We start from the raw sequence: 17,034 nt of genomic DNA, 5'->3' as shown, positions 1-17,034 counted from the left end.
CAGTCCTATTGAGAAGTTCTCAGGGACTACAAGTTCTGTAACAGGGAGCTCTTAACTCATTTTGCAGCAAGGAATGCTGTTGAATTTCACTTCATTTCCAGAAAGAAATTGAATTGATAGTTGGGATAAGTATTAAAAAATATATGTGCATGTTCACTGTCTATATTCAAGGACTTGTGACATTATTAAGGCTTTTTTTGTCTGTTATGTAATAAAATGGCTCAAGAATAAAAAGATAAAGGATATATTTTGAAAGAACAACTGGCAAAGTTCAAGACTCTTCAAAGCTGTTTGCTTTTGCACTCTGTAGAATCTAATGAGCATTTCACAGTTAACTGAAGTAGCTTACAGGACAAAAAAGCATCTCACCTGTTAAAAAAATATTCAGATCATAAGAGAAAGTCCTACTTTCTAGAAACAAACATACATGGGTCACATGGCCATTAACCTACATTATTAAAATAAATAGACTTTTCAAGTAGTTTTCATTTCATTCTCTGAAGTGATACTGAAAGCCACATAAAAACCAATGCGTGTCCAAGTTGCTGAGATTTTCACCAACACATTAAAGGAAAGCTGCTTTTTTTCTGTTGTTACAGATGCCACAGCATCTTGGATAAGAATTTTTAATGTAGAAAGCTACAGAAGACAAACAAGCAGGATGAGTGTTATCATACCTGCAAAAAGCTGGTTGGCTAAAGAAATATAATGTTTAAGCAGAAATGACATCAGGGTGAAAAGACAGACCTGGATGAGACTGGTAAAAACAAAGGGAAAAGATTAAGATTAGAAGCCAGCTTTCAAACTCTGCTGTAGAAGATTTCTTCAAGATAATTATGGTTGATAGCCCATGGAGGGCTTACAGCACACAGCATGGAGTTTTGACAGGTCACAGTGTGCACAGAAAGGATTTGTATTCCCACGCAGTGGAGCTGCACACCAGCAGTCCCAGCTGTGAATCTGGCATAGCAACAAAGTAAACCAAGCACATCTGCAACGAGTTGCCATGGAGAAAACTACAATGCCATCAAGAAAAGCTCTCTTTTTAAAATCATAACACCATCTATTTGTGGTTTACAACCATTTGTACCTGCAGTGGTCAATGGATCACTTATCTAGGCAATTATGTACGTAATCAAGCTTATTTTCTGGCAAGAAAAGCCTTCTTTATTAAGGAGTAAACAACTTATCTCAGTCTGAGAAATCCTAGAAGATATGATCAGATACTGCCTCGCTGTACTTTTCCTAAGAGCATTACCTCAGTGCCTGCTAGAAAACACCAGTGTTTGCAAGGAAGCTAATCAAATAAGGCAAGGCAAAGATAGTTCCTCATCTCCTTCCACACAGTGAGTAACATCTTTTAATCAAGGGAAAGAGAGGATAAGGGCAGGGATTCAACCCTGCAACAAGCTCTTGACTCCAACTGAAAGAAAAATGTAAATCATACATTTAGACATTATGGAAAAGGATGATTAAAGGTTTTCTTGAGGTTTAGTAGATACTGTGTGAAGAGCAACACAGGGAAGAAAAAGGTGTAATTCAAGTGGATAAGTTGGTTGAAGACTGCAGACAAGGTGTCTGTCACACCTTATTATAATTGGGATTGGTCTTCTGTAGTTTCTAGAAAGCTTCTTATTTCTGTCATATTTCATTGAGAATGACTGCATTGAAGACTATTTAGATGACATGCTATGAAAGACTTCTGTAACTTAAAGAATTTTGCCTTCCTTCTTCTCCAGTGTCACACTGTAATACTGAAATTTCATGTGCAGATAGCAATGGGTAATTAATTGGTTTGGACACAATTTATAGAACACTTTGATATCACAATAAGCTTTGGATGGTCCAGGTTGACACACTACTTTTAGCAGGATAGTTTCTGTATAAGAAACAAAGAATTGTATCAATGACCATCAGACTAAAGAACCTGAGCCTGAAATAGTAAGAAAGCTTAGAAAAGGAGAGGCAGAAATCAAGAAACAGAGCCTAAGACAGAATCTGTATCCTCAAACTGTTGAGCATGTCTGCTTATTAAAAAAAAAGCTTTTAACTTTCAAAACAAAGAGAGCTTAAAGCAGAAAACTGCACTCTACATTGTCTAATCTTAAACTGAGACATTCTGTGAAGACAGTAGGTTTCACTGATCCCTCACAGAATTAAAGAGAAAGCAGCTGTTCTTTCACTAGCTTGTTTGAAGCACACCCTTAATTAGCCTGCTGAGCAGCCAGTACTTAATGGCTTTCCATACAAAGGTGCTTTTCCTCAGGTTAATCCATTACACACATCAGAAGAGGTCTGTTTGTTTCACTTGGAAGAATACTGCTGCCATGACCAGTTCCTTTTGCTGTACTTTAAAGAAACAGAAAGGCTAACTGTGCTGTTACTTTTATAAATAATTTTACTTCCTTTATGTAAAGTTCCTTCTTAAAAAGCAATCACGTTTACAAAGGCAACTTTTCCATGAAGAAAAGTAACTAAATGGTAAACCAAATGGGAAACTGCTATTCCAGGTGGGTTGCTTATTATAATTAGCTTCTTTCTGTTACAAAAGGAAACAAAAGAAGCACTTAAGGATTTGTCAGTATGGGTATCTACACTAATATAATTCTGCCCACATGATCGAATCTTTTTCTGATTTAAGTGTGCCATGTCACAATGAATAATCAATATAACCTTAACACACTGTTTTTGTGTATGTGTATGGGAACTACTGAGTCAGGGCCTGAACCTCTGATTGATCACCTGAGGCGAGCAATGAGTCAGCCAGAGGAGCACAGGTGAAGGCAATTCCTAGACCTATTTAATAGCTGGCTAGCAGTGGGGAAGGATCTCTTCTGGAAATTGTCTCTGCTGGAGTTTTGTGAGTGAGCCCAGGATAGGGGTAAGCCTTCTGTTTATTTTCTTTTGTTATCATAGTCTATTTTGCTTAACTTTCTTGTTTATTTTGTGATTATAACGTCCTAATATTCTTTGATTATACACTTGGTGAGTCAGGCAGGCCAGACATACTAAAATTTACATCATGTCTTTTCTTTGGAATTTTTATAAATGGGTCAAGGGGGAAAACGATACTCCTCTAGAGAAAATGATTCCAGGGCAGCTCCTAGGATTTGTGGGATCCCCCTACTATGACCTAGTGGTTATCATTGAAAAATGGGGTCCCTTATGCGTTACGGGCAATATCTCCCCATATTGCATGATGGATTACTTTCAGGGACTTAGCAAGGATGTGCTGATTACTAAAGAAAGACAACTGGCTGCCTCCACGGTGGCATGGCCACTATTAAGTGCCTTAAATCATGCGGAAATAGGAAATAATACTTTAGAGAATGAAAATCAACTTTTGAAAGACGGTATTGAAAAACTAGAGCAAGAACTTGGTGTATTAACAGGGAAGAGGCCAATTCTACATCTTCCCATAGGCCAAGTTCATAGCATTTCAATGAACAGTGACCGGACTCCTGAATCAACAGACTTTGTTGATCAGGAAAATAAAAAATCCAAATTAGATCTTGAATATCCAATTCTGACTGATCCATTAGAAGTCCGTCCTGTCATAACTCAGAAAACAAAAAAGGACCCACCAGCAGGGGTGCTGCCTGATCAATGGCCCCCTGCCCAGACTCATTGACATGTAACAGCCCGGCCATACATGGCAGCAGAATTAATGGATTGAGTACAGCAATTTCGGCAGAAGCCTACAGAAAGTGTGCCGGTTTGATTATTAAGACTGTGGGATTCTGAAGCAGAAAGTGTTTTGGTGAATGGCCCAGAAATAGCCAAGTTGGCTACCGTGACTGTCCGTCCTGCTCTCAGGCAGAGGTTATATGCAGGTAATCAATACCTTGATGAAAGCCATTCTATTATAGAATGGTTAATGGCAGCCTATCGTATAGTATGGCCGAATAAATCAGATATACCTCTACATACAGGCATGTGGTCCTCCATGGAGGACCTCCAGAATTATATCCACGAACTGGGCATGTGTGACGTCATATTAGGTGCGTGTGAATGTAGAATTAACGATTTATTGGTCCTGAAAAAATATTCAGAGTTATGGCATTAGTGGACATGGAGGCGGAAACATCAATTATCTACGGAGATCTTACAAAACTTAATGGGGACAAAGTGATGATTGGTGGTTTTGGGGGACAGACTATTCCTGTCACCCAAACATGGTTAAAACTGGGGTTTGGGCATCTCCCACCCCGGGAGTACAAGGTGTCTATTGCCCCAGTCCAAGAATACATCCTGGGCACAGATATTCTATGGGGTCTGGCTCTCCAGACAACCGTGGGAGAGTTCAGACTTCAACAGAGATTTATCAGTATCCGGGCGGTGCAGGCAATATTAAGAGGCCATGTGAAACACGGGCCTGTTTGCCTGCCAAAACCGCACCGGATTACTAATGTCAGACAGTACAGACTCCTGGGTGGGCAAGATGAAATACCAAGAATGGTGCAGGAATTAGAAAAAGTGGGTATTATAAGACCTGCACACAGCCCGTATAACTCCCCCATATGGCCGGTGCGAAAGTCGGATGGCACGTTGAGAATGACAGTAGATTACAGAGAATTAAATAAGGTCACGCTGCCTATTCATGCAGCCGTACCCAATATTGCCTCCCTAATGGACACGTTAAGTAAGGAGATAAAAACCTATCATTGTGTCCTAGATCTAGCAAATGCATTCTTCAGTATCCCAATTGCTGAGGAATCGCAAGATCAGTTTGCGTTTACGTGGGGAGGCAGGCAGTGGACCTTTCAGGTCCTGCCACAGGGGTACGTGCATTCACCAACGTATTGTCATAATCTAGTGGTGCATGAGCAGGCTGATTGGAGAAAACCTGATGATGTTAACCTATATCATTATATTGATGATCTCCTGTTGACATCCGACTCACTGGAGGCAGCAGGACAGGCAGCAGATTCATTAACTGCCTATTTACAACAGAGGGGATGGGCTATAAATCCCCAAAAGGTGCAAGGTTTTGGCCTGTCTGTAAAATTTCTGGGGGTGGTGTGGTCAGGAAAGAGCAAAGTGCTACCCAGTGCTGTCATAGATAAGGTTCAGGCATTCCCAGTCCCTACAACATCGAAGCAGCTGCAAGAGTTTCTAGGTATATTAGGTTACTGGAGTTCCTTTATATGTCCACCTAGCACAGCTGTTAAGGCCACTATACAGACTCAAAAAAAGGGGCAGCTATGGGACTGGGGGAAAACTGAACAGGATGCTTTCCAACAAGTGAAACTTGCAGGTAAACAAGCTCAGGCATTGGGTATATTCGATCCTACCCTCCCAGCCGAGTTGGACGTTCATGTTACTCAAGATGGCTTCAGTTGGGGCCTGTGGCAATGCCTGAGTTCTGTTCGGATCCCCATTGGTTTCTGGTCTCAGGTTTGGCACGGAACAGAAGAAAGATACAGTATGATTGAAAAACAGTTATTGGCTGCCTATTCAGCATTACAGGCAGTAGAGCCAATAACTCCAACAGCTGCAGTTATAGTCAAGACCACTCTGCCAATTCAGGAGCGGGTGAAAGATCTGACCCACCTTCCTAAGACAGGGGTGGCCCAAGCACAAACAGTGGCACGGTGGGTCGCCTATCTCAGCCAAAGGAGCAGTCTGTCTTCATCCCCTTGAAAGAACTCCAGAAGATCCTAGGCCCAGTGACGTATCACAGTGATGCACCAAAAGAAATACTGGTCGCTCCACCAGAGAAGAGTCCTGTTCAGAAAGGAAAATATCCTATCCCTGAAGATGCCTGGTACAGAGATGGGTCCAGCAAGGGCAACCCGAGCAAGTGGAGAGCAATAGCGTACCATCCTTCCACGGAGACAATCTGGTTTGACAAGGGGGATGGTCAGAGCAGCCAATGGGCAGAACTGCGAGCCGTGTGGATGGTTGTAACCAAGGAACCCAGTGATGGCATCCTGAACATCTGCACAGATAGTTGGGCTGTGTACCGGGGGCTCGCTCTTTGGACTGCACAGTGGGCCGCCCAGGAATGGACTATCCACGCCCGACCGATCTGGGGCAAAGACATGTGGTTAGATATATGGAATACAGTCGAACACAGGACTGTGCATGTCTACCACGTTTCTGGTCATCAGCCCCTACAGTCACCGGGAAATGATGAAGGCGACACGCTGGCCCGAGTTCGATGGATTGAGAATTCACCATCTGAGAACATCGCCCGCTGGTTACATCAGAAGCTACGGCATGCTGGACAAAAGACAATGTGGGCAGCTGCTAAAGCATGGGGACTGCCCATACACCTATCTGATATTGTCCAGGCATGCCAGGATTGCGACGCTTGCTCCAAGATGAAACCGAGATCGTTGCCCGAAACAGTCCACCTTGCTAGAGGACACAATCCTCTCCAGCAATGGCAGGTGGATTACATCGGGCCCCTTCCTCACTCCGAGGGGGTAAGATATGCCCTGACCTGCAAGTGCGCTACTGCAGGCCTATCCAGTACTGAGAGCAAACCAGGCACGTAACATCAAGGCACTCGCTAAACTGATGTCTGCCTACGGGACACCTCAAGTCATCGAGAGCGACCAAGGGACTTGTTTTACTGGTGCAACGATACAGCGCTGGGCAGAAGAAAATAACATCGAATGGCGATTCCACCTGCCATATAATCCAATGGGGGCAGGCCTCATCGAATGTTATAACGGTATTCTTAAGGCTGCCCTGAAGACAGACTCCCAGTCCCTGCAGGGGTGGGCAAAAAGACTGTATGAAACCCTGCGGGACCTGAATGAAAGACCTCGAGACGGCAGACCCAGTGCCCTGAGAATGTTGCAGATGGCATGGGCCACCCCGCTTAGGATCCAAATTACGGGCACTGATCATCAGGTAAGACCCCAGATTGGTAATGAAAATAATCTTCTGCTCCCTGCCCCTGAGAATTTAGATCTGGGTACCCATAAAATAAAATGGCCCTGGAAGGTGCAGGTAGGACCCAAGTGGTGTGGCCTACTTGCACCTTGGGGGAGATTGTTGGAGGTGGGAGGCTCAGTAGTCCCTCCAGTAATAGGTACATGGCCTACTGATACTGTGGTCAACACTCTGATCTTTATCACTAAAGGGACCCCCATCGTATCCCTGTGGCAGATCAGGACACCTCCTTTGGTGCCTGATATCGCTATGCAGCTGCAGATATCCGGCCAAAAGGTGTGGTACAGGCGGCCAGGACGTGCCCCAGTACAGGCGGATGTGTTGACCCAGGATAGAAGTATGGCCTGTATCTTGCCCTGGAGAGCAGACCTTCCCCTCCTGGTACCTCTGAAACATCTGTATTACTCCCTGTGAGTCTGTGAGCCTTCAGGATCACCAGAAGGAACAAAATGCCATCAAGTGTTCCAGTGTTGCTGTCAGATCACGTACAACACCCGGTGATGGTCTGCATGGGACTGATGGAACATAGAACAGACCTGCCCCTCAGGACCTCATGCCTCCAGTTACATCATCGAGCACTGGCCCATAGAAGCATTCACTGATCATGACTCGTCTTGAATTGTACCAACACATGTTGCAATGAAAAATTGTATAAGCGTCGCAATATATCGGATCTCTGTATTAGGGAAAGCTCACTCTTTAGTTAACCTGATCACTACTTCAGGCTGTGAAGGGATGGAGTGTATGGGATCTGCTGAGTCAAGGCCTGAACCTCTGATCACCTGAGGCGAGCCATGAGTCAGCCAGAGGAGCACAGGTGAAGGCAATTCACCTATGCTGCAGGAAGGGGTGGAGCCTGGCTGCACCCCTTCTAGACCTATTTAAAAGCTGACTACCAGGGGGAAGGTTCTTTTCTGGAGACTGCCTCTGCTAGAGTTCTGAGAGTGAGCCCAGGATAGGGGTAAGCCTTTTGTTTATTCTCTTTTGGTATCATAGTCTGCTTTACCTAACTCTCTTGGTTTATTTTGTGATTATAACATTCTAATATTCTTTGATTATACAGTATATTTTTGCTTTTAATGAAGATGTAGACATTAGCAATGAAAAATAAAATATGATTTGGTTATCTTTCATGACTAAGCTCTCTAAGTGGCAAGAAGAGATATTTAAGGGATGATGTAGTCAATTTAGCACTACAGAAAACAGTTATCATCAGTAACTAATAACATACAGTTAAAACCAGTAGTCAGACTGCATGAGAATATAAAGCAGCAGGGAAAGCCTCTTGCATGCTAAAAAACTCCAGGAATTTCCACATGTGCTGCTTGTAAACTCTCACAGCAGCTCTGCTGAGGCTATGTGAGACAGTTTTCCTTATAAAGGGCCCCTTCCCAGGTGCAAAAAGGTACAAGTTTGCTCTGTGTAAAGCTGTGTATTCATCCCCAGCCGTAGAGGTTGCACAGTCTCTGAGGAACATTTTAACTGTACCAGGAACTCCCAGTACAACGCTCCTTCCAAACTGCACTTTGACAGAAAATGCCTGAAGTTCACTTCAGTAGCTTTCTAAACAAACAGCAGCAGCATATCCATGTTTAACGAGTAGGTCTGTGCATTGGAGCTGTGACAGAGTGAAAATGGAAGGCAAGTTCTGTCTAGCTATCTTCACATTCTGCAGAAGGGGGAAGGAAAACTAAAAAGTGAACTTGCCATGAAACATCATTGAAAAGGAGCTAAATACTAGGTTCATGTAGAAGCTCCTGTGGGGTGGGGCAGATACCAATGAGGTTACTTTAAATGAATTCAGCACAAGAAGCTGGTGTGTAAAAGTAAACCCAAGGAAAACTTGGAGTAAAGTCAAGCCAGGTGATTAAGCCTCGTTTGCTGTCACTAGCACGACACCATTCAGACTATAATAAGCAAAACGCTTACTCGCAATGCAAAAACCTTGCTTAAAATCCGAAAATGAAGTAGTTGAACTACATGCGGAAGATTTTGTGCATGCGATCATTTCACGTGGCCCAGCAGTGCTACGCAGGCCTTTGGAAAGCCAACCTTTACCGCAGCAGTCTCTTTTCACCACACACGCAGTACGTCAGCGTGTACGTGAGGTTACACAGCACTTACTTTTCTTTCTTGTCCTTTTTGTGCGCTTCCCTCGCGAGCTGGGCAGCTTTCCTGCTGTACGGATGGACGGCTTTCTTCTCTTGCTTCCCTCCTTTGGTTTTTGGCAATTTGGGCTGAAAAGAAATGAAAAGACCCCTCGGTGCTTAGCGGCCGGCAGTCGGGGGTACTGCCTCCCACCCCGCCACCCTGCCGTCCCGCCACGCACCATGGCGAACGCCTTCCCGCCGCGGCCGCCGTCCGCACGGTGCTCCCGCCAAAGGGATCCGGGCGGGCGGCTGAGCAGCGAGCACGAGGTTCCGGAGGCTAGAAGGTGCAGTTGGGAGCTGAGATGAGCTTCCTAGTACTCGGATTCGTCCTACCTAACCTTAAATTCTAAAGGGGGGGGGTTGAGGGGGAGGGGGGGAGTGTTAAGGAAGGCACACGCGATGTGTAGATTGCACTTAACGAGCTGGTCTTTTGCCACTGACTGTGCTGAGATCACCCTTGGGTGATGATGCTTCGGATTTCATGGCCTTGTTCCAGACTTACAAGGAATACTTGAATTCAAATTTGACAATTTGTCTATACCCAGCTGGTAGCCAGCTCTTAAATAGGTCTAGGAGAGGTGCAGCCAGGCTTCACCCCTTTCAGCAGCACAGGTTTTGTGAATTGCCTTCACCTGTGCTCCCAGGGCTGACCCATGGCTTGCCTCAGGTGATCAATCAGAGCTTCAGGCCGTGACTCAGCTGATCCCATACAACTTGGTATCAAATTCTGGTTACTACAGAGTAACATGTTACGTGTTATAAAGCAGTTCTGCAGTATGCCACTTCAAAGATTAAAAGACACAGTTCTGAGAAGGAGACACTGTTTTAGTGTGATGCTGTGCATCAACTGACAAATGAGTTAAACTGATTACTGAGTTTTCTTGCAAAATCTCATTTATAGTGTTATTTCTACATTACTTAAAATGGAGGAAGGTTAGAACTGCGGTTAGCTCATCTTTAGTAAAATGCAGGCTTCCTGAGTTCAAGGGAATCAAGTGAAGGTGAATAGCTGGGTTTAGAAGATAGAAAAAGGTAATGGGCATGATAGCGATGGAAGAGCTCACTGTCAGATATAGTTTCAGCTTTGCTTGTCTTAGCCTGAAGTATGTGGTAGGCATACTCTGTAGTAGACTTCTAGTGAAAAGGCACGTGTAGAGTTTCTAGATTATGTTCAGGGTAATCAGTGATACCCAGAAATACAATGGACACAGAAAATTAGTAAGATACGCTTGCAGTTATTTAATGGGTTTACTGGTTATTCTGTTGTTAGATGGTGTGTTTTACAGTTGTGGTTTTTGTATGTGCTGTTACCACTTGATGAGTAAAAGCTGTAGGCACAATAGTGAATACATCACTATCTTTTTTTTTTTTTAATAGTTGCTGTTACTGCTGTTCTTTCACTTAATGGTTATTTCTTGCAAGTCTCTGCTGAATGATATTCTCTTAGAAATGACAATTTCCTTCTGCATGTGGAAAGTTCAGCTCTGCTCACAGCAGTGAAGGTATAGAGGAAGTTGGTGTGCTATTGGTTTTGAGATGGTTTAAAAACAGAGAAATTTAGTAAGAGTGAGAAAGTCTCTAGAACTGACGCATAGCCTAGATTATCCTTAATTCAACTCTTTGGAGGAGAAATTGGTTAACACCAAGCTCAGCATTGTCATAGTTCATAAACTGAGCTGAAGGAAATCTGAGGATGTGTTCTTTAGGTCAAAGACTTAGCCAAGGTGTGCTGCATCCTGATTTCATAGATTCAGTGCCATTTTCTTTTAATTATGCCAGGTTAATGCTTTTAATTTAAATATCTATCAATTCCAAGCCCAAATCTACAGTTTGCAGATTGTCAACCTTCTCTGCTGGTAAACTGGAAAAATGTAAGTAATTTACAATTTCCTTTATGGTTTATAACTATTTCTAAACTATACTATGCAAGAAAAAATTAAAAATGCCTGCTATGCTCCATTAATTATGTTTCATGCTAGCTATTTCTGTGTGTGTTAATTTTCATTTTCCTAAGTTCTGGTTTGTTTTTTTTTCTCATCCTTCTCTCCGTAATTACACTCAAGCTCTTCCTAATGGATTCTGTCACTAATGAAAGAAGCAAAAGACACTTAGTCCTTTAGACATAACCTTCTAGGTTAATGTAATTTTAAGACTTTCCTGGTGCACTCTATGCTTGCAGATGGTTTAAAATTCTAAATAGAATATAGGATATTTAAAATACTAGGAAAATCAACAGATGGTAAAATGGAAATGTTTCAGATAGACCAGTTGTTCCATATACTTGGAAAGTTCCTGATAACATAGCAGCCACATGCTCTGTGAAGATTTTGAGCTTCAAGATGTTGGACATATAGTCATTGAAGTTTAGAACTTGCTTAGGAGGAAGAACCTGAAGTGAGACTATGGAGTAGTTGTGTAACATGTTACCACTGGATAGCATTGTATCTTTAGCAAAGAAAATCAAATCACGTATGCTAGATACTTATTTTTGAAGATTCCCTTCAGGACCAATTTCAGTCACACTGCAAGAGAGTACTTAATTATTGCTTTGAGTTAATGCTCAATTACAAAAATGATACACAATTATGTGGTCAGATATATCTGGAGAGCTTGCCTGTATCTTAGAGCACCAGCCACTTCTAACTCTTCTTAAGCTTCTGTCTAGCCTGAAGAATTCCTTCTCCAAACCATGAAAATGCGTTGTTACATTGTATAACTGCAACACAAATTAAGATAATAAAAAGAAGCTGAAGATATTTTAACTTTTTTACATCTTCCATAGTGAGTTGAGTTTGCTGCCCAATAAACTTATAAGATCTTTTCTGGATATTTTCACTGTACGTGCAATAGGAATGGATACATGAGAGAAGAAATTTGGGGCAATTAAGAAAATAGTTACTGAATTAACCCACTAATTTCCCATTTTTCTGTCTCCCACAGAAATGTGAAATGATGGAAATCTCATTATTTTGACTGGCAGTAGATAATTATGTAGTCACATCTGTTGCTGGTTCTGAGTGATCTCTTTCCTTCGTTTTTCTTTCCATCTCCTTCACTTTAGGTCCTGTAACTGCTGCAACCCAGGCTGTTATATGAATATGTTGCATAATATTTTAGTTGAGGTAACTCTGGCAATTCTGTTTTAGCTGAGATTCATGGAAATAAGTATAACTTATAAGATCTGATGAGGCTTTCAGCAGCTCCTCTAGCACGCTTACATACAATTTCTGATTTATTGTTCATACTGATATTTTAACCTTTTTTTGTTTTTTCTTTTAACTTAGAATAGACTTTCTCTTTGTTGCAATAAAGGAGTGCCACAGCATTGTGCATAGCTGAAACATACGTATCTACTCATATACAACTCTGTTATTTCCGGTTTAAAATCACATAACTTAAAGAAACAGCATTACCTTATACCATATTGCCATGAGAACTTGTCCTACAATGTTTCTTTCTTATTAGATAGTCTCACTACTTTTGAGTTTCAAACTGCAAGAGTAATGTGTTGGAATAGTCCTGGTGAATGTGTTCAGACGTATCACTATATACCTACAGATGTCAAAAGTTAGATCTTTTTTTTAATTGTTTGACTGATTTAGCTGAGTGCCTTGTTTTCCTCTGTAGACATGTGATTTCCTGCTAAATACTAAGCATTCTTAATAATTCATCTGATTATCTCTGTAGTCTTTTAATGTGAGATTTTTTTCCCATTAAATTCTTTTCCCCATTATTTTTTCCCCAATTTCATTAACGTCAGTTTAAAGGAATTAGTATTGTATAAGGAGGTAATAAAGAGCTTGGACTGTTTTAAGGCTTTGGAGTCTGTAATTTCCAGAGACTGAATTATTTTGCCCTCTGCAAATTGTGAAGAACTAGCTTCTAAAATCACTGAAACATACCAAGATCCATCTCCAAATGTGTTTATTCCTTAAAAAAAAAATGTGTTAGCCCCTTAGTGGAAAAAATACTTATTTTGATGGCAGGTTTTCCCTCAAGAAAGTGGATGACTAGTTTTATCAGTCCTCCTTAATAATGTTAAACAAGTGCACTTTGTTCAGCAAACATTTTGTTGGACTCATTTCTGTGGCTATGTTTAGCATCTAGAACATGCAGCTTGTGTAACCCTGCGTTGAAGAAAATATAGATGGGGATTTCCACAGGATAGGATGTTATTTTGTGAATGACACAATGTAAAATAGGAAATGAAGCATGTTAAGCTTCAGATAAGACTGTAGTGACTGGATTACTCCTCATGAAATATTTCCAAATTTTACCCTGGTTAAATAGATGTGTAGATATTGGAGTCTATGAATTAAATTCACTTCCCTCACCTATTGTAGATACTCTGGGGATACAAACTTAACAATTACTGTGATCCAAATCATTACTGAATGCAATTAGTTTAAGAGTGATCACATAATCATGATAACAGCCATATCATAACGGCTGTTGTTTAATGCACTTCTGTTGTATGAAACCAAAGCTGCTGAAAGGCAAGATCTTAGGTGAGCTCTAGGTGGGTTAACAACACCAAGTGAAGTTAACAAAATCCTGAGGAAATTCTGTCTATGTATTTTCAGAGCTGTTCTAGAGCAGTTTTGTGGTGGTATAACTGCTTTCCATAGAAGATCTTAAACATCACTGATTCTGAGCTCAAGATCAGAATCCTGAAGAGTAAGAAGTTGGGAAGAGTGGCTGGAGGCCTGTGTAGATGAGCAAGGAACTCATGGGTCAACTAAAAGAAAAGAAGGCGGCCAGCAAAATGTGGGAAAAAGGGCCTGATCACCGAGGAAGAAGAAAGGAATGAATCAACAGTGAAAGGAATATTAGGGTAAATGTGTGTCCCCTACTAAATGAGGTGGGTGCCCTCGTAACAGGGGATGCTGAGAAGGCAGAGATTCTGAATGCCTGCTTTGCTTCAGTCTTCAGTGCTAAGACTAGCCCTCAGGAATCCTAGACTCTGGGGAGTAGGAGAGAGTGTCAGGGGAAAGGAAGACTTCCTGTTGGTTAAGGAGGATCTGGTCAGAGAGCATCTAGCTAGTATTAGTGCACACAGATCCATGGGCCCCAGTGCAATGCGTCCGTATGGGGTGAGGGAGCTGGCAGAGGAGGCTGCTGAACCACTCTCTTATCATCTTCAAAAGTTCTTGGTGAACCGGGGAGCTACCTGAAGACTGGAGGGTAGCCAATAGCACTTCAGTCTTCAAGGGCAAGAAGGAAGATCTGGGAATCTCCATCCCCGGAAAGGTGATGGAACAACTTGTTCTGCATACCCTCTCCAAGAAATTAGAAGTTATCAGGAGTAGTTAACATGGATTCACTAAGGGGAAATCATGCTTGACCAACCTGGTAGCCTTCTATGATGTCATCTCTGGCTGAGTAGATGGGGGAGGGCAGTGGATGTTATGTTCCTTGACTTCAGTAAGGTGTTTGACACTATCTCTCATAAAATCCTTGTTATTAAACTTAGTGTGACATAGATGAGTGGACAGTGAAGTGGATTGAGAACTGGCTGACTGGCAGAGCTCAGCATTGCTATCAGTGGCACAGAAACTGGTTGGACGCCTGTAACTAGCTGTGCTCCCCAACGGATCAGTGCTGGGTCTGGTTCATCAACAACCTGAATGAAGGGATAGAGACCACCCTCATCAAGTTTCCTGATAATACAAAGCTGGGAGGAGTGGCTGATGGAGTAGAAGGCTGTTTTGTTATTCAACAAGACCAAGTCAGACTGGAGAGTTGGCCAAAGAGGAACCTGACTAGGTTTAAAAAGAGCGAGTGTAAGATATTGCATCTGTGAAGGAATAGTTGCATGTGTCAATACAGGTTTGGGAATGACCTTCTGGAGGGGAGCTCTGCAGAGAAGAACCTGGGTATTCTGGTGGACAAGCATGAGCCATGAGCCAGCAATGGACCATGGCCAACAGGGCGAGGGAGGTAATCCTCCCCCTGTGCACTGCCCCTGGTAATGCTACATTTAGAGTAGTGTGTCCAGATCTGGTCTCCCCAGTTTAAAATGACAGAGATCACCCGGAAGGTGTCCAATGGAGGACCACAAAGGTGATAAAGGGTCTGGAGCATTTCCCATATGAGGAAAGGCTGAGGAAAAGAAGACTAAGGGGAGATCGAATTAATGTTTATAAATATCTAAAGGAAGGTGGGAGGCAAATGAATGAGACGACGCTTTTCTTGGTGGTGTGTAGTGACAGGACAAGGAATAAAGGCCTGAAACTTGAACATAGGAAGTTGCATACTATCATGCAGAAGAACCTCTTTATGATAAGGGTGGCGGAGCACTAGAACAGGCTGCCCAGAGAGGTTGTTGAGTCTCCTTCTATGGAGATAATCAAGGCCTGTCTGAACACCTACCTGTGTGACCTATTGTAGGGAACCTGTTCTAGCAGGGGGGTTGGACTTGAGCTCTTGAGGTCCTTTCCAATGATTCAGTGTGATTGTGATATCTTCATGTTAAACGATATTAAGTAAGGCTCTGATGCTTACTGCTCAAATCAGGACTCTGAATCCCCTTTCTCACTGCTGCTTATACTTGGAAGCTAATTTGTAGGAACTGGCAAAACATGGCTCCTTCCCCAGAGTATCTGTGAGTAGTCTTCCTTCTAGAAGCCACTTCCCTCCATGCTGAAGTTGCAGAATGTGTGTTTTCTGTCTAAATGGCCCATGAAGTTGCAAGCTTAGGCAAAAACCTTCACACCTGTTATCTTCTGCATGAATACACCAGGAACCTGAAAGTTCTCGGTTTGACTTTCTGTAACAAAAAGGCAAAACACTGCAACAGAGCCTCTATTCCTTAAAATTTAGCAGCCATATGCTGAACTTTTATAAACTGGCACTGATGTGAAACTTTAATATGATTTAGCAGTGCTTTTCTTTCTGTAGGGAAAACGGTACGCCAAGTTATAACTCTTGAGGATTTGGGTCGTTATTACTTGTAATATGACGTACATAGCAAACATAATTCTAGTGCTTTGTCTCGAGGGAAAGGGAAAAGCCTCATTACTTTTAAAATTAAGCATCACTACCTAGAACTGTGCAGAAATAACCGAATAATGTTTGCATTTTCTAGTAGTTCAAAATGGCTTGGGAATCGTAAGAAACCAATTGCAGCTACTAGCAACAGTGTTTCCTATGGGAATACAATTACAGTTTCATTTTCCTATTTCTTTTACCTTGTCTTTTGTTCCTGGATGGTAGAAGTGGGTAAGATAATTAAAACCAAGGAGAAGAAACAACTAAAACCACAGTGACATTAACTGAAACAGCACAATAGGTTTGTACGTGTCCAGAAACTTGAAGGGAAAAATAATTGGCATGGTTTTTTTTTTTTTAACTGTAAAAGTGAATTCACAGGTATGAATGGTGCCTTTTGGGGCCTTGCAGAATGTTGCTAACAATTGCTGCATTATGGCAGTTAGTATATCCAGGTGAGATACAGCTGGATGCTACATAACTGAATCTTGGGCCAAATTAATATACTTCTCCATACAAGCATCTCACTCTCTTCGATACTTCTATCACTAAAGACCTTCTAAAATATGTCAACTTCTTGGTGTTTAGGTTATGGAGTTCTGTACTATGGGTAATGAACTGCTGTGTTGTAGTAACATATATGGAAATAGAGGTGTGGTGAAAATAGAGAGTATTAAGTTCATCCTATTAGGAAATCTCGTCATGATGCCTTGCTTATTTTATGTTTGAAGAGAAGTGTGTGAACTAAACTAAACTTGGTAATTTAGTTTCAGAAAACACTTACCTGAAAATACGTTGTGTACATGCTTCCTAATCCATCAAGAGTGCTGAAAACCACAGAATTCCATACTCTACTTACATTTTTATCAGCTTTATTACATAATAAAATGGTAGCATATTTTCCCTGCATTGCAAACAAATGTAACCCTGACTTCCATAAAAATCTAAGTTGAACTATTATGCATCAAAATTGCCCAAGTTCAAGCTG

General features: G+C 41.9%; 1 protein-coding gene across 3 annotated transcripts in view; it reads right to left on the bottom strand.

Annotated features, from left to right (window-relative positions):
- Positions 1-9,362, bottom strand: part of TMA16 (translation machinery associated 16 homolog) — a 44,660-nt gene extending 35,298 nt beyond the window's left edge. For all 3 annotated transcript variants that reach the window (XR_007376498.1, XM_048942387.1, XM_048942386.1), the window contains exons 1-2: positions 9,236-9,362; positions 9,031-9,143 (exon numbers count right to left, since the gene is read on the bottom strand). Coding sequence is in view for 2 of the 3 variants with exons in the window: in XM_048942387.1 (XP_048798344.1) it covers positions 9,031-9,143; positions 9,236-9,238 (116 nt within the window). In the remaining variant the exon portion in view is untranslated. The remainder of the gene's footprint in view (positions 1-9,030; positions 9,144-9,235) is intronic.
- Positions 9,363-17,034: the final 7,672 nt, after the last annotated feature.

Source organism: Lagopus muta, chromosome 4 (assembly GCF_023343835.1).
Source record: "Lagopus muta isolate bLagMut1 chromosome 4, bLagMut1 primary, whole genome shotgun sequence".
Classification (NCBI taxonomy): Eukaryota; Metazoa; Chordata; class Aves; order Galliformes; family Phasianidae; genus Lagopus; species Lagopus muta.
The sequence above is the reverse complement of the archived record's forward strand: the minus strand, read 5'-3'. Positions and strand labels throughout refer to the sequence as shown.